We start from the raw sequence: 27,774 nt of genomic DNA, 5'->3' as shown, positions 1-27,774 counted from the left end.
ATTTAGAAAAACAGAGGGACAACTTTTGGCACCTTTGGGGGATTTATGTGTTTATATAATGTGTGTTCTGGGCAAAGTAAAATAAAGTTTTTAAGTTCTCTTGTATTTAAAGTTCAGTTTCTCCAAAGTAAGAAAAAGTTTTAATCTTATAGTTAAATGCACCATTTTTCATAGGGTTAGATAAATTGGAATATTTATGTGATGCTTTTCTGTATAATGGGATTCACCAGTTCAAAGTAACTTTAGACATTTACACTATATTCCATTAATATTTATTGCTAGTATTGGCCAGGCAGTAAGTTGAAATGAGAAACAATCTTCCAGTAGGTGCGGAGAGCTGGTCATGTGTGGTTAAACATCTCTGTTTAAACCATCTCTGTGGTTAAACAAGGAGCTCGAAAAAAACTTTATAGGAGCAGTTACAGGTTTAGTACAGTTGTATTAGTTTTAATTTTTAATTAAAATATTTCAGCTGGCCAAGTTGAATTTTATATGTAAAAAGAAAAAAAATGGTGAGTAAAGTATGTTCTTCTAGAAGCAGAAAAGATTGGGGCTCAGAATCCTACCAGGCTTACTTTTTAAATATATCATTAAACACACATTAAGGGGGAAGAATCAATCCATATGTGTCAGCTAATATGTTATCAATGGACCTGGAAATTATGCCTGTGGTTAGAATATCCTAATGCTTTGTTATAATCACCTTGCAAGATAGATGGTAAATTCACCAGTCCATGCACCAAAGAGCCCTCTCCAGTCACAGGATTCCAGTTCTTTTTCTTAAGGGCGTTAGTTTTATTTCTTCAAAATAACTTTATTTAATACAAGTTCAACACATCATGTCCTATCCCCTCTAATCCAGAGGCTTCTGCAAGAGCCTGTCTACTCACTGCAGGATTACACTCCACAGATTATCTGCTGAGGAGTCAAGATGAGCCAGAAAGACTCCTTTCTCCTTCCTAGCCTGCTCCCTGCACAATTGCACTCTGCAGGCCCTCTGCCTGAGTGTCATACACTGGGTTCTTTCCCCTCCCCAACGTTTCCTGCAGGAAGCTACTCCTTACAGCTCCCTCTTCAAATGATCTACTTGCTAATTTTGAGGACCTGGCGATCTTTAGCTCTTACCCAATCCCTGGCTTCACAGTATCTTAGTCATATGTGGGGCTAGGTCTAACTCCACCTAAAGAGACAGCCAGCCACCCTGTGACACACCTGTTTTAAGTTGCATATTACTTTGACAAACTTTAACCATTTGTGCTGAATTTTTCCATATTTGGTCTCGGCCAAAGGCTTAATTTTTTAAAAAAGGTTTCACTAAAAACAAATTAGCTACTTCCAAGGAGGAGATTAGGGAATAATCAGCATAATATACAATAAAAATAGTATTTAAGTAATTTTGCAAAAGTTACATTTTCCCCATCTTTTCTTTGAAGAGCTCTAGCATCTGCATGATTTGGAACAGGAATTTGAAATTTGGCAGGGAGATACTCTTGGTGTTTGCTGTCCCCCATGAAAATGTATCCAGATTTAGCCAAATTGTAAGTTTCTGAAAATTGCCATTTTCACATGCTTGGTAAAGACTTTTATGGTATGTCTTCACTGCAGAGTTAACTCAAAGTTATCTACATGTGAGCTACTTCTCTCAAATTAGTCTAACTTGAGAGAGAGAGAGTGTGTCCATCCTGCAGAATAACAGTGAAGCTGCCGTTTTCATAATGGCATTTCACTCACTCGTGTGGAACTAAGGCTTCTGTAGGCATATCCATGGTTCTTTGCACTGAATTAAGCTCTATGAATTCTTTCCCAGTGAATCGTGGGAGAGTTTATCTGTCTTTTCTGTGCACACAGGTGGAATTGTGGAAAGGCTCTGCAGGGCAAGTGGAGATTAGCCTATATCCACACTGCATCACGGTCCTGTTGGCAGCTGATGAGTTGTTCTCACTCAAGCTTTAGCGTATGCCTCCCAATGGGACAGCCGATCTGAGTTAAGGGTTATTGTTAGTGGATGGGACTTGACTTAGGTGCAACGCTCAAGTTATAATTCAAGTTAACTCTGCAGTGGAGGAAAGCCTTTAGAGGCTTGCTGCTATGATTGGTGAACATTCCATCTGCACTGAGCATGCTTCCTGGCCCCACAGAGTCCATACAGGCAGCAGCAGCAGCTGCCACTTTGGGAAGTAGTGCTGCATTGGGACCCAGAAAAAGACCCTGCATTCTAATCTCAGCTCCCCCATTTACTGATATGCATAATTCTGTGCACACTACTGCACTTATTATTGAGGAAGGTCTCATAATCCTACCTTAGAAGGCAGGTGAATATCATACCACCTATTTTACAGAGTGGTTGCACAAGGTCATTTCAGATAAAGCTGGTGATATCATCCTATTTCTAATGTTGCAGACTCAATCCACACTCTCACTGCCTTGAAGAATAAAAAATATGCCAAATTTATGTGCACAGGCTGTGCTATCTGTAACCACTTCCTTCCAATGGCAGGAATAGGAATCAGGAATCCTGATTCCCAGTGTTCCACCGCTGTCTAGAAAACAGTTGTGTAACATTGGCAAAATGTGTCAGCTCTCTAGTGGCTGGCATACATAGAAGATGATAGCCTGCTACTACTATCAATTACTCTAACAGGTCAGGCAGTAGACATCCGTGCTGTGAATCTAAAGGGTTTGGGTTCGAATCCTGTTGATGACCCATTTATGGGGCAGTATGATTTCACATGATATAATTTTCTTTGAGGATTTGTTTACTTTTTTTAATCTAGGAAATTGCATACCAAAACTGTGTTTAAAGGCTGTAACGTTTGCAAAGTCAAATCCTCAAAGGCTAAGAAATGTCAGAATTAAGATTGTTCACGTAATCTTAATTTGCCCTCCCTTGTGTATATGAATTACATGATCCTTAATTACATGATCACATAACTCTTTGTTCTACAGGACCCCTGCTTCTTTCAGTGGATAGTGAATGAGGCAGAGGTTTGTAAGAAGAGCAAGAATGTTCCTTTGTGGTTAAGGCAATGGACTGGATCCCAAGAGATCTGGGCTCTGTTCCTGACTCTGCCGCAGACTTCCTATATGATGATGAGAGAGACCATCTCATAATACATGTACCCAAACAAGCTTAATTGTGGTATTTCTTACCTTCTGAGTGCTTGACTTGCAACTTTAATGTTCTTTAAATGTATCTTTTTAAAATATAGGATAAAAGAATTCTAAAATTTTCTAAACTAATCCTTTCAAGAAAACGGGACTTAAAATAATGCTAGGAATATATAGAAATAAAACTGTTCTTTTGTTTAAAAAAATTCCCAGGCCAAAAACTTCATTAACGTAGTGAAGGGGTTGTATGCGTATATGGTTATGGATATCTATTAATTTTAAACGCCATTATTAAAACATTTTTTATTATTATTTTTTAATTATTATTAACTTATAATGCTGTAAATATTCTGAAAAGGGAAGATTTGTAATAATGACATAAATTTATAATATTAACCTTATCTCTGCCTCCTTATCACCATCCTCAGTCTTTCACATCACTTTGAAAAATGGGCTATGGGTCTCTGTTATCCAAAATGCAATTCTGTTCTGGCCTATAAATTGTGAGGCTAAATGGTAATTAGATACTGAAAAACAGACTTTCCCCAAGTGGTGAGGGCTAGAGAAGACCACGGTATTTCACTCACATTCTCTCCACATGTCATCCACTCAAGACCATATATATATATGCTATATATATCAGATGTTTAGATGTGGTAATACTAACAAATACAGTTTACGTCTGTATTGCATAAACTTGTCTTTACCTCAGATGTCTACACCTCAGTTGGCTTCCATTACTACATAGTAATCTATTGCACATTCAATTCTATGTGTATCATTAAGACTGCTTAAATGAATTTGACTTCTCTCAGAATCCATGAGAAAGCCAATGCATTGCAATGGTGGCTTCAGTTCCCTGCAGCCATGACACAGGAATTCTCTTAAGCATCCCTAGTGGCATAAATGTAATCCATGCATACTGTGTGAGTATCTCTGCATGGTGTGGTTGGGTAAAAGAAGGTTTTTTGGGCATGTGTTTGGAAAAAGTTCAATACTTATAAGCGACAAAAAGATGAGTTATACAGGTCATTAAAGGAGTACCAATAAATCCTTCTTATACCACTCTGTGCCATCATGTATTCTGTTTTTGTTGCATATAAATGGAAATCTATTTCAGAAATCTTTTAGAGATTGTAAAACAAAAAGTGTGCATGTGCGTGTCCATGCCCCTTCTCCAGAAAAAGCAAGATATCTTTAAGTTAACATTAGTCTTCCATACAGGTCTTGGAAAGTTTCAGAAGACTTAAAACTAATGTCAACTACTTGCAGTATCATCTCTGTACCTAAGGTTGTATGCTTTGTCTTAGTAAGTGTCTTTTACTACATGCTTGTACGATGCCTAGCAGAACAGAGCTCTCACCTGGTTGAAACTGCTAGCCTTTTTGAAGCTGCTCCGAGACTTAGGATGTTAAAACTAGTGGCAGTGAATGGGATAGTGGGCAGACTGCAGATGAGATGATGAAATCTTCAGGTTTAATACAGTATATCACATTGGTCTGAATTTTTCACATGGCTACCACAAACTGAATGAACTCCATCTCCCCAAATCATTAGCCAATTGGGCAATAATTGGTTCAGTATTTACCTTAGAGATGTCCTGAATATTTTTTGGGAATCAGTATTCCTACATATTTCATGCAAGAGGATTGTCATTGAAAGTCTCAATTTCAGAAAAGGCCTTTGTGGGCACATTTGTTAATGTCTGAGTTCTGATTTACTCCAATTAATTTTATCTCCTGAGAGGACTCCACATTTATTAATAGTGCTTATAAGATTAGGAATGGTAAACTCAGGTTTAGATACAAATAGAAGAATGTTATTTGCACGGAACATCATTTAGTGCTCTGTTTGGCCCACATTGATACCATGAATATGCTGATTTGCTCAGATGGCAATGGCTAAAAGTTCTAGAACTAAATCTAAAAGAAGAGGAGAAAGGGGGCAGCTCTGCCTCATCTCTCTCTCTAACAGAAATGATCAGAAATAATACCATTGGTAACTAGCCCGGAATTTGGGTAAGAGTATAAAAGCCTGATCCAAGCAATACATTGTTTACCAAATCCAAATTTTGCTAACACATGAAAAAGATAGTCCCAGGAAATGTGGTCAAAAGCCTTTTTGGCATCTAAACAAGTGACAGCTAAATGTTGTTTAGAATCTCTTGAAGCAGCAATAATATCAGTCAGTTGACGCAAATTATCTGAGCCATGTCTATTACGAAGGAAGACCACTGATTTATGCATGTAATGTGTGAGAGAACTTTGTCCAGTCACATAGCAAGAGCTTTAGCTAAAATCTTAGTGTCACAATTGATTAAAGAAATCAGCTTGTAATTACTACATAGTCCAAGGCCTGACAAGTATTAGTGTATTTATATGGAGATAGAGAAGATTTATCAAGCACTGGGTCTAGAGTTTCATTAGTCTCCAGCTATAATAATAGGATGGTGGCCCATGTTATTTATACTCTTAAAAATTTTGAAAAAATTGGGATCATCCTGGTTTGGCCTGTTGAGATTGGCAAAAATGATTATAGAGTTGCCAGTTTCAGCCTTGAGGACAGTAAATCTGCCCTCATTGTCAGATCTTGTGCTCAGAATATTAACATTCAACTTTTTATGTATTAGTATTGCAATGCCCCTTGTTTTAGAATTAAAGCAACTAGAAATTGAGATGCCTACCCAATCTCTATACAATTTACAAGTTTCAAGTTCTGTCACATGTCTCCTGAACGTTGCAATGTCAACATTCTCTTTTTTTAAAATAATTAATTATATATTTTTTCTTTTAATAGGGTTATTAAAACCCTTTATATTCCAGGAGACACTTAATTATGGGAGCCATCGTTGTTAAAATATACTGGCTATAATATAAACTTGATTTGTGAATAAATGAGAAATTGCAAATTTTCCTGAGCAACATATAGTTCTATCTAAGCAAATGAAGTTATATAATCTAGAAGTAGGGTGTCACTTCCCAGCACATATTCTACAGGAGTGAGAAGGAAATACCTAGCATGGGAGGGTAACAGGAGGGAGTAAAAAGTGAAAAAATGACACCGAAGATATAGTGGAGAGAGAAATACACATTAGTACCATAACAATGAAAAAGAATAATCTGTTTAAACTGTCAAAAACTACGCACTTGACACTGAGAGGAGGCAACTAGATCAGGTGAAATTTGGAGATTCTCCTGGCCCCCGAGGCCCCAACCATTACAATTGTTGTAATCACCTGTTACTAATAGAACCTTGATATATCAATCCATAAGGAAGCACCATCTAATAAAGCAATTATTTATATATTCTATATTAAAGTACTAATCAAATGATAGATTTTACTTTGATGCTTTTTTCCTGTAAATTAAGGCAGTTGGAAGTAAATTGATGATAATCCTTAACCCTTCAACCCCAAAGAGAGAGGGGGGAAAAAAAGGAATTAACATATCAATATCAACTAGTGCCCATCAACTTGTTTAGAGCAGCTGTATCAGATCTCAGAGAGTAAATACATGAATTCCAAAGGGTCAGATCATTCTACAGATGTCTCCTCTTGCAAGGGAGGAGTTTGCAGACATTTCCGGTATTTTTCTGCCTCCTGAGGTGAATTGAATGATACTTTCTTCTCACCATTCTTATTATGGAATGTTGCTGGGTATTTTATAAAATACTTCAAGTCCATCTTCTTGATCAGTTGTTTTGCTTGGTTAAAAGCTGCCCTCATTGCAACCACATCGTGGGCATAATCTTGAAAGGAGCAGTATTTTAATTGCTGGCTCTCCCTATAGCAGCTCCTTCCCCTCTTCTGGAGTTCTGCAAAATAATCTCCTTAGTGGTAAATTCCAGCAACTTCAAAATCAATGCTCTAGGCCAACTACCTGGAGCTGGCTTGAGGACCAGGACCTGGTGTGTGTGGGCCTGTTCTTTATCAAAACAAAAATCTACTGGGAAATCCAACAACTTAGTTAGTTTTTTAGGGATCAGTTCAGAGGGTTTACCTTTCTCTATTTCCTCAGGGACATCCGCAATCCTGATCTGAATCTCAGTCATAGTGGTCTGCAGAGTGGAAACTGCAGATTTAATAGCAACAGTTTCTATGGCCTCCCTTTGTAGTACAGTTATCAGCTGCATTCCACCAGGTTCAGACACCATTTTGTTTGTAGAAGTTGGGGCGGCACCACATCTCTGTTTTTCTTGTTTCTTTTGGATTCAGAGAGGAAGATGCACAGCTAGAGGGCATCTTGTGGGTTTCAGTAGTGAGGTGCAATATTTTTGGGGGTTGGATGGTTGGGTTAGGGTTGATGTTTGGGGATTTCTCATAGGCCGCTTCAGAGCTCAAGCAATTTGCATCCGCCTTGGGCACAGCACCCTCTAAAGTCATCAGGTTAAAGTTTCTATTGTGTTTTAGTGCCAGTAAATGTGCCAAGAAGCTTAAACAGCAGGTTCATACATTTTATTTACAAACTGAAAACTAAACAAAATACATATTTATGGCCCCATAAATCACTGTATTATTCCAGATATAAGCCAGTTTAATGCCATTCTGAGGTGCAGACATCTGAAATAAAGACAAATGTATACGAGTTTATGATATTGATAGAAAATTGTGCTAACAGTAAGACAGTTGTAAATCAGGTCTCCATATTAGAATCTATATCAGTAATTGTCTCATGAAGTATGTGAAGACTGAAGTATTTAAAAGGCTCCATTGGCATTTCATGAATAGAAAATGTCTTTTTTTTTTCATTCTGCCAAAAACTTTCTATGAATTCAATTGTCAAGAGAAATCCAGACATGGGAATCCCTGTGGGTGCATCCTTCTATTGCAAAGTGGTCTTATCATGAATACAATGTAGCATATTTATGCATTATGCAAATGTACTTGAATCTCAGTTCAGTGTAAATAGAAGTACTGAAAACTATAGCAGTGTAGTGACTCATTGTAAAGGAACTGTATCTGTTTTAAAAAAAAAAAAACTGGCTACACATGAAAGTGACTGGAAAGAACATTCATAGCTAATTATAAACAAATCATAGTTTACACTTTAAATAAAAAAGATGTAGAGCATCGACAAGTAGATGAAAGGGTTCTTGTTGCCTTCCATCTGAGATAACTCAAATGCATTCCTGTATTCAATTACCTGAGAAGATGTGATATTCCCTTAAGTGAGAGAGCAGGAGATCAGAAGGGATGGAAGTTTTGTGCCTCTGCTTACTCGCAGTCCTTTGGAAATGGTTCATCAGAAATAGCTTAAGCTGCTAAAAAGTTTTGGGTTCAGATGATGACTCCAGACAGTAATCATTGGGTCAAGATCATTATGCAGCACAGCAACAGAAAGTTGTGGTGGAACAAAAAGTTTCAGATGGATGTTTGAATGCTGTTAGAATAAACCTCATCTTCATACCACATGGCCTGCTCAGAGTATTTTCTGAATTTGAACTAAATAGTAAGTGAGTCTTGTAACTCTGCTCATCCCAGTACATTTGCACATATAATACCTGGTAAGCCCTAGTTTTCTGTTAATTTTGAATAGATTTTCTGTAGGTAATTTCTGGGGTTGATGCACATTCAGGATTCAGCAAAGGATTTAATTTTTTTCACAAAGCCACCAAATATTAGCCACTGTCATGGTCTGAAGAGTAATGATCCACTCACCACCTTTAAATACTTCCTCATACCCTACTTATTTCTGATACTTTCTATGAATAATCATTGCTTAATTGCGCTGCAATGCCACTCTTCTCCCTGACTACATTAAGGGATTTAAAAAAAAAAAAAAAAAAAAACCCACAAGAGAGAAAACAACCAAATCCAAGAAGATAAACCAAAAGTGCATTCATAAAAACAGGAAGAGGAGAGGAAAAGAACGAGAAGTGGCTAAAGGAAAGAGCTCTTCTAAGAGATTTCCCTTTGTCTTATTATCTTGCTATTCTGTCTTGATCTTCTATCCTTAATATTGTCAGATATTAGGATTCTATAGTGTTGAGTATTATACAAATGCCTGAATAAAATAATTATAAATACCATTACAGGTGCAGCCCCTAGGCTGCTTACAAACTTTACTCTGCTCAGGAGGGAAGGGAGAACATTTTCACTCTTGGGGCCAGAATGGTACATTTTACTACTGGTATAGCGAGGGCTTTGGTTTGTGTAGGCTGTTGAACGGTTTATCCTCTTTATATTTCCTTCACTTGTATTCTTTCCCTTCCTTGGGGGAGGAGAGTACTGGCTGAAGGACCAGCCAGGACATCATGAGGTTCTAGAATTCAGCCCACTTGGCCCAGAGGAAAGAAGAGGTGTGGAATTCACAGGCCTCTGTCCATCCTCTTACACACTTTTTCCAGAGCAAGTCTCTCCTTTGTCCTTGATTTCTTTCTGCCTGTCCTGGGTGGGAGGTTGCCCAAGTGGGAGGAGATATGTAGCTTTTTTTTTTAACCAGTTCCAGCTAGTGCTAACTCAAACTCATTATCAATGGTAAATAACCTTTATAGATCCTAATAAAATTCACCCTTGCAACAGGAGATGCAGCACTGGTTTGTCCAAGCATAGTAAATGTAGGCTTTTCCATAGTCAGTCCCAACTCATCTCTACAGATCCGTTCTCCCTAATAAGGGTTACAATGGTACTCTAATCTCAGAGTTAAAATAGAATCATGATATATGGCACAGTTAATTCTAGGGTTGGTATTGTTAAATATCTTTATAACTGAACTGGAAACTGAGCTAAGCAATACAATGGCAAGATTTGTACATAAGAGAATTTGAAGGAGTTGCAAACACAGAAAATAAAACAATGTGGAGAATATTTAGAAAATGAAGCAAAAAACAAACAAAAACCAGTTTACTTTCCTACAAATATTTTTTAAATGAAGTTTAATATAGAAAATGCAAAGACATATACTTGGGGGAGAACAACATAGGAGAATGGTTGGAGGGGTTGAAATGCAAAAAAAGGATTTGGTGATTTTGTATTACAGGGAATCCCCAAGAAACGCCAAGACCTGAGCACTGTGTGACTGGAGCATCACATGACATCAAAGTCAATGGGGCTCCTTGTGCAAACCCTTCTTTGCATGTTTAAGTCTTTGCATTTTCTACATTCAGTTTCTTGTTCTGTATTTTTAAACTGTATTTGCAGGAGCATAAATAACATTTCTTTACTAAACATCTTCATTTTCTAGGTAATCTGTGTACGGTTTTCCGATTCTCTTTATTTTCAATGCTTCAGTTCAATTCCTAATTGGAATATCTGACTTCACTCTGACTACTTGTGTGTAAAGTTATGCGTGTACTTAAGTCTCTGAAGGATCAGGGCCTGCAGGAATTTAAAGTGCAAAGCTGTAGGATAAAGACATGTACCATTTTGTGATGTATACATATTGGTAATTCCGCTAGACTGAGTATTTGTGAGGTGTTGCTTGGAATGCGGTGTACAATTTTGTACACCTAATTATAAAACATTGATCACTAAAATAAAAGGAACACAAAGAATAACAGCAAAGACAAGAACTGGAAGGTCGGACAGGAAGAAAGTTTAGCAATTCATATATACTATAGTTGAAATAAATTAATAGAAAGGGGCTATGATTCTTTGTATACAAATATTTATGGGGAAATGATGTAAGGTGGAAGAAATGTACTTAAATTTTGACCAAAAATTATAAAGTATTACAGGAAGTATAGGGCTTTACTCTAAAGCAGGGAAAATGTAAATAAAATATAAGGAACATATCCTGATAAGAGCTTAAATAATGGAACACCCTGCCATGAGAAGTCACTGATGCACCATATATAACAATATTTAAAAGGAGATTAAATAGCACAGTCAATGCACAGTATGTATTAGGTCTAGGCACCTCATCTTGCTTGTCCCATGAGAGGTCACTTTTAGCCCTTCATTCTTTTATACCCAAGCACTTTTTGAAAAAAGACAGAATAACCCCAAACCCTTGCCAATATTACCATTCAATATATGTTAAAGTAGATTTGTACTTACATTGCTATGTGAGCTGTTAAGTGCATAGAGACGACTGTGAAATAATGAGAGTATGAAAACAGCTAAATAAAAACTAAGTTCTGTTCTGTTCCTGCTCCATGAGATAAAATTTACTGGGATGATGCACCCTTTAGGAGGACTGAGCTGCACCTTTGAGAGTGATCAGTAGGGTAGCATCAAGGATTAGTTAAACCATTACAGATTGGAAAGGGAAGATGGTGACTCAACAACATATGGAGTATTTTCATTATGGGAAAGATCACCAGCAAAAAACACCCATAGCATACAAGACCCATGTAATAATGATAGTCTGTAGTAAAGATATTTGAGATCTATTGATGAAAAGGACTACATAAGAGCTAGGTATTTTTGTAACAGTTTAAAACATTTCCCCTCTAGACAGTTAGAAGAGTAGTTAGACTGTGGGCAAGATTCTCACCTGAGTTTCGGCTTCCAACAGATGCTTTAAGTATCACTAGGACGGACACTGGGGTTGCAGTAGCATTGGCCTATCTTGAAGAAGAGATTAATGCAATTCCACCCCCACCCCTGACACCTCTCTGCCTTCATCCTGTGCTAAGTGATGGTCTAACACAGGAGAGAATCTGGTTGTGTAGCTCTGACTGTCATGTATGTCTATATTTATAACTTGTATAATTGAGGGACCTCTCAAAGTTTTATTCTATGTATAGTGGTCCCTATTCTAAATGAAATGCTAACAAGCACAAATCTCTGGAAAGAAAAACCCTATTTCCTCTCTTCCTTTCCTCTGTGTGGATGTTTGGAATAACTACTTTCCTTGTCAATTTTTTTTTTTAAAGTGCTCCAGCATGGAGATATTTTCAGTCATGCTTTGTTCAGCCTGGAGCACATTTTTATGGTGTAATGTTGTTCATGCTTGAGCACTTTCAAAAAATAAATTGCGGAACATTTTCTCCTTTTTATATAGTAAACAATTGACCTGTAAGTTCGTGTAAACCATCTAATGGGCAACGAAGGGAAAAAACACTGCCTCCAGCTTGCACAATCTTGTCAAAACCAAGTAATCATGGAAATAATAGGGAATGATGTTTAGTTATGACTTTCAGATACTGTATAGGCATTTAAAAAGCACCGACCTGAGCTTGTCAAACATTAACCCATCTAAGTTTTGTGCAGTGGTTTTTAAGCAACTTAGAGGAGCCCAAGTTAAGCGTTTCAGCCATAAATTATTTTTATTTTTAGCAGTTGTATATACGAATACTTCGTGAACCTAAAGTGAGAGATTACTGCTTTTGCTTCACAGGGAGATTTGCAACTATTTTGTTCAGTCTTCATCTACTTTGTTTCAGAATGAGTGTTATTTTGAGTCACAGGATTGAAGTTAAAAATATATATTATAATGAAGTGCAGTCTAAGCTGCCAAGTTTCACCTGGTTTCACATGCAAAGGTGCTCATGCAAACCCATAAGTCAGCCCGGATTCAATCAACACTGGGCCAAGGTTCACTCGAAAGGATTGTGAACCTACACAAACCTTTCGAAGAATCTGGGCTGAGTTTCAAGCTAGTAATGAAGCCCATAATTAGACAGGCTTCATGTGCTCTTGAATTTTCTTGAGAACATTCTACCCAGCTCTACTTAAGTTTTCTGTGGTTTGTTTTTTAAACATTGAAATAGGGCCTGAACTTTGATAACTATTGCTAGAAATAATGTATGTTATCATGAGTAATCCCATTGATGTCAATTCATGGTAGTAGGCACTACACCAATAGCAAGAGTTTCAGGGTCAGAAACATGATCTTTTTACTAAAAAGCACATAGCTGAGTGGGTTGACACTAGAGTGAGAGCCATGAGCATGGATTCACATCCTGGGTCTAAGTGGCCGTGTGCCCATGGATAAATCTCTTTGCATTTCTCCTGCCACATTTTCCCCATCTGTAAAATAGGCACAGTAGTCTAGCCCACCTCTGCAAAGTGTTTTGAGCTATGTGGATGGATGAATTATCGTTGGTGCTTATTCTTACTCCCAGATCAAAGTTCACACTCCGCTGTGATCATTGCTGGCCACGGTTGTAACTGCTAATGGTTTCAGGACACACTAGCATCCTTTTTAAATATATAAGTTAGTATTTCAAAGATGGTATACCTATAATGTGGGGCAATACTGGCAGTGAAGTAGTAAACTGAATGAAAAGTAAGATTTTTTTTTTTTAAAGACTTTTGCTGTGTGTTACAATCCTGTACAGAAATTCAGCCTGGATTAAATTCATCCCGGTGCCTTGGGACAACACACAGCCTCTGCACGCTTAAGACCCACTTACACCCCTGAAATAGGCCTTGCAAGTCCCTCTGCAAATCAGCAGACTTTTGCTCCTATGGACCAAAAAGGGGAATCAGATTCCAGGTTGAAGGGCTCCCTGCTAAAATACAGGGCTTAAGTGGGACTTAAATTGTGCATGGGTTTTTGTTAGCCCTATGCACAGGAAAGAATTTCATCTGAACTTGCACATGCCCATAGCAGGCACTGCTGCTTTTCTTCAGGCTGGTAAAATCTGAGTTGAAATCTGTTGTGGTTTTGTGTGCCTTGTGTATCAAGACTCCTGTGTAAATGAGATAAATTGGTATCAAATGAAAAATCAAAAGAAAATTTAAATCAGAAAATAGACTCTGCACAAGTGTATAGCAAATACAGTTCAGTATTTTGAATTCTCTGTTTGTTAGCACAGAATTATAGCTGTCTCTGACTAATTGTGGGTTTTCTGTATGCACTCATGTTCATTACTGGTTTGGATCCTGGCCTTCTTAGAGATGCCTCTTTCCAAATGTTATCTCTCAACATTTAGATCATCTGGGGGGCTTTGCTTAGAGTCACCAAATGTAAATATTTGGGGGGCTTGGTTGGAGTACTTCTTCCTGGAATATTCTTTCCCTCTTGTTGATTTTTCTGGGGGCATTTCAAGGTGTTTCTCTTTAAAGCCTACTTTTTAAAGCCTTTTTCATGAGGTGATCCAATTTATTTGTGTTAATTGGGAAGCTTTTTCTTGAAGCTTTTTTTGGGCTTATTCTTTTAAAATGTGCCTGTGTTCTAATTCATGGTTGATTTAGAATTGATATACATGTCAAAAGAAACCTGACATGTACATTCTTATAAATAAAAGATAAATACTTTACAGAGTATTTTTAATGAAAAACATTATCACTAAAGAAACTTGTGAAGTATTCATCTTGTAACTAATTCATTTCTGTCTGTTGTGCAGCTAAAATCGACCAAGAAAATGAAGAGAAGTCACTGACAGAAGCACATAAAAGGTGAGATGAACTAATGCAGTAAAACTTTTTCCTTTGAAAGATGTTTTCATTAGAAGTTACTGTATTTGCAAGCCAACACTAACAGAATTTTCTGGATAGCAAAAGAAATGCATTCAGAAAATACAAGTGATCTTTATTTAATGTCAGCTTAATTTTGAACATTAGAATAGAAAATCAAAACAACCTAAGCATGCAGTATACTTGCACATTATAAATGGAAATGTATCCATCTTTATGTTTAAAAAAAGAAAAAGGCAGTGGCATATGAGTGAACTCTTTGCACCACAAAAGATCTTAGATGATTTAGTAGATCTATAATATATATACACCCTTGCCATTATTCATTACATTCTAGTTTCTGTAGTTATGAAATGTCTGCTGTACAAAATAAGATTTTTTTAATATCAAGGATGTGTATAATTAAATGTGATTTGAAATGTAAGAACTCAAATTCATCTTCAAACAATTTTTGTGATGAAACCAAAAATTTCACTGCAGATATGAGCAGTGTAAAAGTTTTCAAACTCAGGGAAATTCCCCAACTTTGCTGTATTGCATAACTTGTGATGCATGAGTGCGTGCACATGTTTTTCAATGTTTGTTTAAATGATGGAGTGGAGGGTAGGAGGAGGAAAGATTACTTTTTGTCAGTCACAGTAAAGGACCAAAATGAAAAATAAACAAACAAAACCATTTATATTCTAGATCTTCTGATGAGACTGATAAATGCATTTGTTTTCCAGGTTTTATTTGTGGTGTATAATTTATTTATTTTTACACAGTACTGATTAATTCAATTGGAACTTCTTATTAGATAAAAGTGTGTAGATTAGATTAACATCTTTTTATAGACTTTTTCTAATTAAGTGCAAGGACTCATGTTTCTTTTGGTGTTAAACTATCCTCTTTCTTTAGGATTGTACTTGATTATCATCATAGTTCCAAAGTTACACCCAGTGAATGGAAAACCCCATAATTTCATCAAATTTCATTTACTCTCCTCTCTTTACACTTAACTGGAAGAATATACGACTGCAAAGTAGTGCGGCTTAAATATGTTTGTGATTGGGGCTCATGATGTGAAAATGGAACAAAGAGGTGTTACTTTAGTTTGTGTGGGAAACCTGGGTAAATTATAGCTAAAACATTATTCAAATCAGGTTTATAATAGCTAAACTGCAGGCTCAAGATCCTTGAATTCTGTGACCCAAATCCCACAGTAAAACCCAACCTCTGGATAAGCAAAGGAAATTTTTGAGGACTCTACTGTATTGTTCTGTCAGGGTGCTGTCAGATTTCAAAGTTAATTTCCAAACCTGGCAAATCCCCAAGGATTCTGTCCAGAGACCCTGTGCCTCAGCACTGCCTTTGGTCCCTGGTTGGTTCTCCTTCCCTGCTTCCTTGCCGTTTCCATGCCAGCATGGCTTCACTGGAACTGTTCTAATAAAGTGTGCCTGTGGCCATGGCAATGGCTACACCCAATGTCTATAGGGACAGTGGGAAGGAGAACAGAATGTCTATCCCCGTGGTTCCACTTCTGGCCTTATCTGTTACTGACCACTAGCCCTGTCTCTTCTCCCTCCCCATGTGCAGAATTTAGATCCTAAATAGGCTGAGGGGGAAACAAATTACACCTCATAAGTACATCATGCATGTGTCTAGCAAGTATGATCTGCACCTTTTTCAGCCTTTATGTTGTATACAGAAAATGATGTTAAGACCCCAAGATTTAATACTTAGAGACAGGACTTATTCTGTCCACTTAGTAGCTAAGGAAAAATACATTTATCCCTTCTTTCCCTTCCCACTACTGAAATTCTCAATTCAGCCACTAGAATAAAACTTTTGCTAAGACTGTCGAAGAAGCTACCTTCACAATCTCTTTTCAGTAGGATATATTCAGTACTAAAGTTTTCTTTAAATATCTTCTAAATAAAATGCTTAGATGTTGAACTTTTTTAAAGGAGGAGAACTTAGGAAAGCTAAATAAGAGATTAGTTATATTCTGTTAATCATAGGTAGAACAGCAATGCATTGGATGAATAGAGAAATAAGTAGTGCAAGAAAAAGTGATGGATTAGATGGAGCAAAATTAATGTGATTAATGTGCTTGGATTTTCTTTTTGAAGTGGTTAACTTCAGCCTATATACAATTTAAAATCTATCTCTTGATAGAATTTCTTTAACTTCTAGCAAGAAACACAGACTTTTCCTTTTAGCTATAGCATAGCATGTTAAAAATGGACATCTACATAAAAATACAGAAACTCTAGGTAAAAAGCACTTGCCAAAAAAAAAAAAAAATCTAATTTCAATAATGTTTTGGACTCAGTGCACCAATGTGTGCTTTAGAAAAGTTCAGTTGTGCAATAGATGAACTGAAATGGAAAGTTAATCTTCCACGCAAAATAAAGAGAAAAAAAAAAGGAATGTCTGCTCCAGAGACTTCATACAGTGTATAGCTGTTCATTTGTCACAAGTGAGAAAATGTTTAATCAGTTCTGAAATGATGTATTCTCTCTTTATTTATCATGTTTAGTGACTTTAAGAGTGTCAGTATGTAAAGTGTTTATCCGAGAAATGGATTTCTGGCACATGGATAAAATGAAAAGTGAAATGTTTAGCTCACAATAGGCATATGTTCCAAGATCTCTCTGAGTAAGTATCCTGAGATGAGAAGAAAGCACACAGGTCTGTGTTTATCTAGCTTACGCAGGCAGACAAGGAAGGCTCCAGCCTGGTATTAACACTGAAGTGACATGGAATGTCTTCGCCATACCCCAAACAATTACATCACTCCCTGAACAATATTGATAAAGTGCAATAAAAAGGAATCTGGCACTTTCCAATTAGACCCTCATTCGTAAATACTTGCGAACCTGTCAAATACTTGACAAGTTAAAGTAGGAACCACTTTTTTTGAGGAGGGAGAATGTTGAGAGGAGAAGGGCCATGAAGTATATTTTATATCTTTTTCATTTTAAATAATTCTTATGTAATTTAGGTTAAACACATTTTGTTTTATCCAGTGGCCCCCAGCTGTTTAGCTGAAATATTGAACTTCAGCTAGATATTGATGGATGTATGGATGAAGTGATTCTCTACTAAAATTAGAACACTTGGCCTTGTTTTCACTAAGAACTAAGAAAAATCTCCACTCGCCTCCTCTTCCTCTCTCCCTCCCAGTTTTCCTTGTGTTCGGTCACTGAAGATTTTTGCTTCCTGGAAAGGTTTTTAATCATAGCATTTATTTTCTGGGAGTGAAGACAGAATTTTTAGTTCTATTTTGGGGGAAGGAAACTGCATTTAATGCAATTTAGAAGGGATGAGGTTTGATCACACAGCTTACTACAGGAAGAAGAACAGTCTAGGCTCACAATATCAGACAGTCATTGTCACAGAACTACAGTAATTATATTGAAGTTTTCTTCCTTCCTCTCACCCCTCCTACACATTTCATTGCAGGGTAGAAGCATTCGCTATAGACTCCATGTTACTGGAACATGGTCAAAGCTGTGTCTGGCCTTCATCTCTTTTCATACAGGTTCTTGTAGAAGCAGGAGGTAAGTAGTAAAGCCAGACCCATCAAAAATGGCAAGAGCAATGCTGCAGCAAGATCATTTCTCTGAGGCCTTCGTTCCTTTCCTGGACTGGGCCTGTGAACAAGCAGCTGTGGCCTCACTATCCATTATTATGCTGTTTTGGTCAATGTTTCGGCTGGACCTCGTCCAAAGTCTGGTTTCCATATTAGGTGCTTCTATTCTTTTATTTAAAAATGTGGTGTGCCGGTTTCCAAAATTAATAGAACTAGAAGATTTAGCAAGAATTACTAAGAGTTACTGCCTCTAGAGAAACATTTTGGGATCCATGCACAAGTTCACCTTGTGACTTTTATTTAAGATCTGGGGCACCTTCAGAGCTTGGATGTTCTCCCGTTACTAATGCTATATATTTGGCAAATGATGAAGCAGCAGATTCTAAGCCCAGTACAGTAGCTACTAGCTGGACTAGTAATGCTTAGATGTAGGTGAACCATAACAGATTCAGACTGGGAATCTGACATCTGCCAAAATGTATTAATTTGTTTTGAAAATGACTCAACTTCAGATTATTTATATGGATCCTCTGTAAATGATGTTGCTTAGAGTAGTGTATGTTTAGAGTCTTCAAGATATTACGGATTGTGTCCCCTCAAAATATTTTAAATTACATGTTTATGTACATGTTTTTCACTCTTTTCTAGGGTTTTGGGCTAAATTGTGATAAGATGTGATTATAAGGAGGCATTCCCAGTTAAGGGCTACTTTCCTTTGGGCGCCTTAGATGGCTGAGGACTGTATAAAATAGCTTTACAAATGCATTTTGCTGTTGATTGCTGGTGAAGGCCAGATAAACCAGAATGTTGGATTATCATCCTGGCTGGGTTAGGTTGTGATTGATTTAAATCGATATGAGAATTTAGAGTAAGTTATGCTATGTGAAATCTAAACTTGCTCTGTGATGCTTGCTTTATAAAAGGACAAATAGATGATTTCTGCACTCTAATGTAATTATTGACAGGGGAATTTGGGATGAGTACAACTGGATATGGAACACCTGTCTTCCCATTTCAGGGTGTTTTTTATTTGGTTTATTTTCTTATTTGGTACAGGTACTTCTACATTCCAAGGATTGCTAGGTTTTAAAATGCTTTCCAAGTGCGGTCTCTCATGCACCTCTTCCATTTTCAGAACTTTTTTTAAATTCATTTAGCAATGTTATGTTGCTCTCCTTGCTGTAGCAACAAGTGAATTGTAGGAATGTTTACCTCCAAAATTCCCTGTGAAATAATATAGGCCTGACAGGACAGTCCTTGTATGCATAGAATTTCCATCAGCTTCAATGGCATTAGATGTGGTAGGTACCAATACTTCGCACCTGCTCTTGTTCTGACAAGTCGATGACACCTAGAGTAATAACAAATCTAATGGCACAATGGTACTGTTGAAAAGCAATACCTAGAAATGTAGCACCTAAATCTGGTAAGCCTTTAAAACTTTAAACGTTGCTTCCACATCACTCCCCGCCACAGAATCGTTTGGATTTCCTTCAAAGGTGATCTGCAAAGCTAAAATGAATTTTAATTAATCCTTGAAATATGTGTTGAAAGCTCCCACTAGCAAGGCTGAGAATGAAGAGAGATATTGAGCAGAAAAATAAAATTAAACTCAAAGGTCATAGTGTGACCCGTACATGTCGGTAGCCCCCTGAAAATACCAAGGTCAGGGCAGGCTGCCAAAAGGAGAGTAGATTCTCCCAAAACTGGTGGCTGACACTGAAGTTAGATTCCCCAACTAGTCACGAACAGTGCTCCTGATTCCCCACACTGGTTATCAAGAAGCTCTGAAGAGGTAATTCATACCCCCTTTATTGCATTTCAGTCTCTGGCTCCCAATTAGCAACTAGGTCCAGTAAAGTGACAAGTTATTTAAAACCTTTGCTCACTGTGTAAAATGCTTTCCTGATCCCCAAAGGGTCAGCCACATTACCAGATCAGTATTGGTTTGAATCTTACCCAAAATAACAGGCCATCAGCCAATCTGTTAGTAACTAAAACTAAAGGTTTATTAGAAAAAGAAGCAAACAAACAAGATGAGAGATGTTAAATGGTCAAAGCGATCAGACACTTAGAAATGACTTAAAAATCCATATATATCAGATTCTTAGCAATATTGGAGTTTGCAGGCTTGTACAGTTCCTCTGGTGTACATCCAGTGCCTGGATGGGTCTCAGTCCTTTGTTTCACAGCTTCAAATGTAGAGTAGTTGATCCAGAGGTACATAGGAAGCAGGAATGAAGACAAGATGGAGGTGGTGCAGCAGCCTTTTATAGTTTGTCCCAAATACAGCCATATAGCACATAGCATGGAAAAAGCTCTACATGTCCTTATGACTCATAAGGTGTAGCCCCTGGTTTCTCTCCCTGACGCTAATCTGGCTGGGAGGGTGTAATCCAGTAGCACAGCACAAGTTTGTGGATTCAGATATATCACAGATATCCATAATTTACAGTACAAAGACAATACATACACTAAGACCTGGCCTACACTTACCTGGAAATTCGGCGGCAGTCGACGGGAGTTACACAAGCTACTCTGCGTAGCTTGCGTAACTCCCGTCAACTGCTGTACTTCCGTTCTGTGCGGTGTCTTCACTGCACTGCGTCGACGGGAACTGTGTTCCCATTGACACAGTGCTATGCCACTTGAGGAGGTGGTTTTACTAGGTTGACTTCCTGATCGATTGAGCGGGTCTTCACTGACTGCTCAATCGATCCAGAAAGATCGATCTGGTGGCGGCGACTTTGCCGCCATCAGTGTAGACATACCCATAAATGATATCATCATACTTAGCAAATTATAACCTTTCCAATCATACCTGACATGGCATATCTTGTAAGAATCATTGCAATTTTGTCATATTGGCATTAAATATTATTATAAATGGTCACTCATAGTCCAGTCAGCATCACACAGAATATATGGTCGGACTCTTTCTTTCTCCTCTGGATCCCTTTCAGTACTATTTTTCCTGACACCAATACCCTTGTGATCTTCCATTCATTCCCTGTTCCTTCCCTGATAGATTTCCTTCTCACTAGGTGGTTCTTATTACTGGTGTGAGTTGCACACAGTAGGAATTTATAAATTATAGCTATATATTAGTTGTAGCAGAAGGAAAAGGACTGAAAAAGGAAACAGGTTATGTATGAGCTTAGGAGCTGCCACACATGAGATCAGTGGTCATTCTGGTCCAGTACCCTGTCTCTGTTAAAAGCAAGTGTCAGGGTTTGTAAATCCCCTACAGTGGACAAATTGGAAATAACCTTTCCCATAAAGAAAAGTTTCTTCCTAAACTGAGGCAGCTAGTGTTTGACTTATCCCCAGAATCATGAAAATATATAGCCATTTATAAAATGGCTATCTTATCTAATTATTGGAAGGCTTTATCCATTTACACATCTGTTTTTTGAATGTTTAAATATTATGTTGTGGGTTTTGAGTTTTTCTTTTTTTTCTTTTTAATTTCCTGTTATCAGTTGTAAATGAATTGCCTTTTAATTTCATTGGGAGATTTCAAGTGCTAACACAAACATTTATCAAATGTCACTCTGGGACAAAGCTTAGAAGTACCAACTGTATGCCATCAAAAACTGTTGGTTCTTGGAACAGTTAGTTCTAGAGCTCATAAGGAGGTTCTGTTCTTAATTTTACAGTGAATAAAATGCAGGAGTTAGTTCAAGAAGCAATTATAGTGGAGCTACTAAGTAATAGTGATACCAATATAATTAAGGTCAGTATCTTTGGGGTTAAGAATCAAACTGAAAACTAGCACTGTGGCACTCAGCTTTTAGAAATGGATTTTAAAAAAAATCAAGGAGCTAGTCAAAATTGCTCTAAATGCAGAAATTAAAATCCTTAGATCCATCACGTTTGCTTCTTTTGACCACCACTGCGTGTTCAGCAGGTGGTTTCACTGAATTATCCACAGTGATGCCAAGATCTTTTTCTTGAAAAGTTCCACTGAATTAGAATTCATTGGTGTATATGATTAATCACATTTTTCTTTGCAATATGCATCACCTTGTACTTGCATGCATTGATAGTTATCTTCCATCACACTGTCCAGTCAGCTAGTTTAGCTAGATTCTTCTGTAGTTCCACAGTTTAGTTTTGTTTAGCCTAAATAATTCTGTCATCACAAATTTTTGTTGGGAAGTGGAGCAGGAAGAGAAGAAAAGAGAGTAGGAAAAGTTGATCTATCCCTGCAAATGTTGCCCTCCTCCTTTCTGCTGTGAAAACCACTTTATGGGTTAGATCCTGATCCAGTTTCCAATGTCCTGGACACACAAAAAGTTAGACAATTGCAAGGGAGATGCTTTAATTAGGCCACAACTTTATTAATTTAACTCATCTGGGACATATCTAACAAGAACTTGTATGGGGCAGGTCATCATTCCTTCCTTAATTGTTTCCATCTCGGGAAGGCTACTGTTAACTCCCTGACCCAGCCCATTGCTGAGACCTCACCACATCTTCCTCTGGTAGAACATGAGGATTAACGATCTGAGGAAAGAGGGCTGTCTCCTCACTGTACCAACATTAGGAGCCCCTAACCCATTACCCAGCTTCTTTAGGAGATGCCAGGCATTAGCAGAAGCTGTGTTTAATGCTGTATGTATATTGATTCAGATAAGATACATATAGAGTTTTCTATTTATAAAAAGAAATGGATGTCCCTCATCCTGCAATAAGTTCCACAGAGACATCGGAGGTTCACCAGCATGGAGCTCCTTTTAAGACTAGGCCTATGTCAATAAAATAAATTACTCAAAGTAAAACACAAAATATTCTGTGGAAAGTCATCTTGTGTCACTCTCACACAACTCCTTCAAAAATGGTAATGTCATTTTCACAATAGCCTAATGGTTCATCTACTCAGCGAAAAAACCCAAACCCTGCAGCAGCAAGTGTCAGAGCTCCATCAAGAGATTCAGAGATGCCAGCCTTGTGCTACAGTACTAAATATAGCAGCGAAGATATTAGAGCCCAGGTTGGAACCCAGGCTCTGAGACTCAGTGGAGAGAGGGTTTCAGAACCTGGGCTCCAGCCCAAGTGGGGAAGTATACATTGCTATTTTAGCCCTGTAGTGTAAGCCCCACAAGCCTGGCTCTGAAACTCACTGTCATGAGGTTTTTTTGTTTTTTATTTTGTTTTATTTTCAGTGTAGACATGCCCTCAAATCACTAAGTTGTGAAGATAAGGTATGGTAACAGAAACAGCTGGGGGCAAGTTGGAGTTTAATCTGAGACGAATACCTCTAGCCTTGCTGCAGGAAGGCGAACAGATGTTGTGTCAGACTACTGCTGTTGAAATTCATTCGATATTCTGGGTCTACTGGCACCTTATTGTTTGTGCAAGTTAAACTGGCCAAGGATTATTGAAATATAATTGAAGCTCATATGTAAGAGAGAGAAGAGTTTTCTGCTGCATGTGCTGCTCTGATTCTCAAAGACAGGTATACACGAACGTACCACAAATGGCCATTTAAGCACACAGCTTCCCATGCATCCATGTGACTCAGCTGGCATGCACAATTGCAGTAGTTGTGAGACTGTTAAGTTGAAAACATCAAGCTGTGAAAAAGAGGTCCTATGCATCTGTGCCCAACAAGTACGTTGTAATGAATTAAAATCAAGCATTAGAATGGTCAAAGAAATGCAAATAACTTGAGCCATATTTGGATTGTGAAGGTTTGAAATCTGTTACATGCTATCAATTTAATGCTATGGGAAGAAACACATTACATTTTTAAAAATGTATTAGAAGAGCCAAGTTACAGAATGTTAGTTTTTTGCCTCCATTTCCTGGTAGTACATAATGTTCAGTCAAATGAGAGGGCTATAAAGTTGTGAGGGATGTTTATTTTTAAAATTGATTACAAATGGTATGTACTTTTTTCACATATATATTTTTATGAAAGCACAGTCAACTGCAATTTCTTCTCCCCACCTCCCTCTATATATTTATCTAGCTTCATTGTTAGTATTTTTTTCCTCATTGCTCATTAGCAGATATAATAAGTGTAGCATTTGATGGCGATGGTTAAGGTTATAGTCAGGTTGTTTGGGCTCTGTTTGCAAGAAGCAAACTTAACTCTGGTTTCTGGATTTTTCATAGATTCTCAGGCCAGAAGGGACCACTGTGATCACTATGTCTGACCTCCTATATAATTCAGGCCATAGAAATTCCCCCAAATAATTTCTAGAACATAACTTTTAGAAAAACATCCAGTCTTTATTTAAAAATTGTCAGTGATGGAGAATCCATCGCGAGCCTTGGAAATTATTCCAATGATTGTTTACTCTCATAGTTAAGAATTTATGCCTTCTGTCAATCTGGAAAAAGGGAAAGAAAAAAAAGTTTTCTACTACATGTGGAAGGGTTTCTTTTGTTTGCTTTTGAACCATAACAGTCTTGAAAGGAAATAGTTATTAGAAGTATAGATAACTTAATTACAGTTTAAGATGTTTTAATTGGAATTCACATAAGCACAGTAGGCCAGATTCTTGGGTCTGCCCACGTGTGTGTTTCGTACAGGGCCTGATGAAGAGGCTAAAGATGACTTTAAGCCACCTTGCCACTCCTGTGATTTATTATTTGCATGGGGACTTTCCAGTAGGAATGGACTGCCAGCTAGGGACCACTGCTGCACACTTATACTCCACACTGCCTTTGGTACACCTGTGGCTGGAGCCCAGGTCCAAGTGACAGCAATCCAGCTAAGTCATTGTTTTGTCACCTGAGGATTCTCCTACAATAAGGGTAGTTCAAAACAGCAAAAGGGAGGGACAAGGTTATGGTCCAGGGTTTTGACAGCTGTTACAGAATATCAAAAAACATGTACTGAATAAAAAGAAATAACCTGACACTCTGTTGACAACTTAGTTTTCTAATTACATAAAGATTTCACAGTCCTGGACCCTGAGAATACTGTTCTTATTTATAGAGCAGGTACAGCACAGGCAATGACGTTGCAAGTTTCCCTGAACTGCTCCACCAAAATATCTCAATCCTCAGCTGAAGGGGCTTAGTTCTTGGGTTGAAAAGGTAGGTTAGTCTCCATTCCCACTTCACTCTTTGGACTCTCTGAGAATTCCAACAAGATTGCTGCTTTGTTCCAGTTGTGGTTGTAGTTTTTATATGATGGGCTTTGTCCATGGGAAAGTAGACTTGAGGAAGTCAACAATCACTGGTTGGTCTCAGGTATTAGATTAGTGACCTGAGCTGCATTTGAATTGGCATTCTAGAAATGAAAGGTGTTATCCACTACCAACACCCTGAGCCAATCAGTCCCCTGTAACTTTTCCAATTATAAAATAGCTTACATTCTGAATGTTACAACTTGAATGTAATAATTTAATTTAGAAACTAATCTAGACTCTAGAATCAAAACTCTCTGCCACTAACACTGTATGTTGTGTGACAGTTGCTGAATCTGTATTGCTGAATCTGCTGCACTCATGAGGTATAAATTATAAATATTTATATTGTGCAGTTATATTATTTATTCATTTATACAGTTGTTGTCCTTAAGCATTAAGGATGCTGAGTGTTCATTGTTCTATTAAGAACAGAAAAATACCACAAAATATTACTCTGCCACAGTATAATTTCTTGGCCTTCCGCTTTTATGATTTATGTTGGGTAGTGGCTGGCACAGGAGTACTCTCTGAAGATATTCCTCCAAAACATTTTCCCCCCCAAATACAAAGTTGTTTAATTTTTCTTTATTGGGGCCATAAAACATTTTTGCATTCAGTATACATTTATGGGGTGGAAGGGGTGGAGATGAGGAAGAAGATTTAGAATTCAAAACATTGCAAATATTTGGAAACTTTATTACAAGGGGTAGGGGGGAAACTTGAGACCTTAGTTTGGTCTCTGAAGAACAAAATTACAAAAACCATAGTTACACAATATAAATCAGCAAAAGCAAGGAAAGATTGATGGTTCCTGGCAGTTAATTTAAAGTGGTATGTTAACTTGGCTTTGTTTTTAATACAATAATACATTTTTCTGCCTAACAAAACAGAATTTGCTTACAAAATTTTGAATACTTAATGTTTTTTTCATATACTTGTGTTTACAGTCCAATTTCCTCACTTTTCATTATGCAGGACAAGGATGGCAATAGATGGAAGGGTGTAAAAACAGTGTATGAACATGCACTCATAACCTTGAAACCACAATAAAGAGCAAACCTGAATGAAATATACCAACTTGTCCAAGTGACTGCTTGGGATCCTGTTTTTTATAGTCCTCTATCTCAGAAACTAGGTGGCTGGTCCCTTTGATCCCTTTTTGAAGCAGTACCCAAGAGGGAAGAAACTCAAGGCTTAATTCCACCTACTAGAGCTGCTTAAAGCCCTCCAAATCATAAACCTAACCCTGCTCAGATGGATGGAGTTTCCATGATTACATGTTCTCACTAATGTGTTTATGCTATATAAACTGTCCATGCTATACAAGAGAATATTTGTCATTGCTTTTGCCTCTAAACAAAACAAGGGTAAGAGGGATGAATATGACCTTTCATTTGATTAACTTTCTAGGGACTAGTTACTAACTGCTAGTTATATACTATACTCCATCTCATCTTAAATCCAAAGGGCCAAATGCTGCCCTTATAACTGGTTTATAACCCTTGCTACACAGGTTGGCCCTTAATAAAATACAACTCATACCAAATTTAAATAGAGCGTTAAGTTGTAATCAACAAGACAGCATACAAGTGTATACATCTAGTTATTCTTTTCCCTCTCCAAACACATCCAGACTTCCCCTTACTGGACCTTAGTTATTAACTGTTTTACCTGTGATTTTCATCACTAGTTAGCAAGTACCTTATGAAGTGGGTGATCTACTATCTGAATCAGGAAACACTTCTGAAACTCAAAAGCCCCACAACTACCACCACAGGGGGAAAAAAACTCCCATGAGGTAATGTCAGTTAATTAAACTCAAACTTACTTAAGTGAGTAGTAACTTTATTGCATATCAACAACAGCTGACCATTTAAACCCCAAAGCCTGAGTTATCAGGAGCATCCAAATATAGCTGCAGTTTAAATCCTTCATTTGTTGTTAATCTAGAATCATCTTCCATGGTATTAAATCCATGTTTACTTTGATCACTGCGCCTATGATGTGCCGCAGGTGTTGTGTGTGTGTTAATCATCTCTCAATAAGATCAGCCAGGTATAATGTCACTGCAAGTGAAATTCAAATCATGTCTGTGGACCTACAGTTACTTTGCTGTTTCTTTGTTGGCTACTGCAGCCTGGGCAGCCCATTCTGAGGAGACTCGTGCAGCTGTTTCTTCATTGCTGAGTATCATTGATTCTAATTCATTTCTTAAAAGTTGCCAATTTGTTGGTTCATTCCTCTTCCTTCAGCAATAGGCACTCCCATATCATCCAGAAATTGAGAGACCTCTCCAGACACGCACATTTTGTTGGTACTGATAAACTGGCCAGATGAATGTCTAGTCGTCCAGTCAATGTATGACACATCGGAGACCTGAGTGAATCATTGTGTGCTGTTTGAGTGTGTTAAGTGCTTTATCTTTTTGTTCTACCTTGAAGCCAGTCTATGGCTTGCTCTCAAAATATTCCTAATTGATTTGACCTAGTAAGTAAACATGCTGCTGGTGAGTAAGTGAAAAATGTGATTTTCAGGTTTTTCTAATAATGCTGATTGTTAGGGTTAGCTGCTTATGTAGTCCAATAGCTATAAGAAAATGCACAATAGCATAGGAGTAAAATAAGTAGCATGCAGCA

General features: G+C 37.6%; 1 protein-coding gene across 3 annotated transcripts in view; it reads left to right on the top strand.

The window, feature by feature from the left end:
• FMN2 (formin 2) overlaps positions 1-27,774 on the top strand; it is a 227,799-nt gene that overhangs the window by 171,240 nt on the left and 28,785 nt on the right. Inside the window, exons 16-18 of one of the 3 annotated variants that reach the window (XM_067535851.1) lie at positions 14,344-14,395; positions 24,943-25,043; positions 26,114-26,340. In XM_067535851.1, the coding sequence (XP_067391952.1) occupies positions 14,344-14,395; positions 24,943-25,027 (137 nt within the window). In that variant the 3' untranslated portion in view covers positions 25,028-25,043; positions 26,114-26,340. Of the gene's footprint in view, positions 1-14,343; positions 14,396-24,942; positions 25,044-26,113; positions 26,341-27,774 lie in introns of those variants that run through there. The other 2 variants (XM_067535852.1, XM_067535849.1) reach the window with 2 other exon arrangements.

This window comes from Emydura macquarii, unplaced genomic scaffold, assembly GCF_026122565.2.
Source record: "Emydura macquarii macquarii isolate MOO-44397 ecotype Brisbane River unplaced genomic scaffold, CSIRO-AGI_Emac_v2 contig_3517, whole genome shotgun sequence".
Classification (NCBI taxonomy): domain Eukaryota; kingdom Metazoa; phylum Chordata; order Testudines; family Chelidae; genus Emydura; species Emydura macquarii.
Note: the sequence above shows the minus strand (reverse complement) of the source record. Positions and strands in the feature narration are given on the sequence as shown.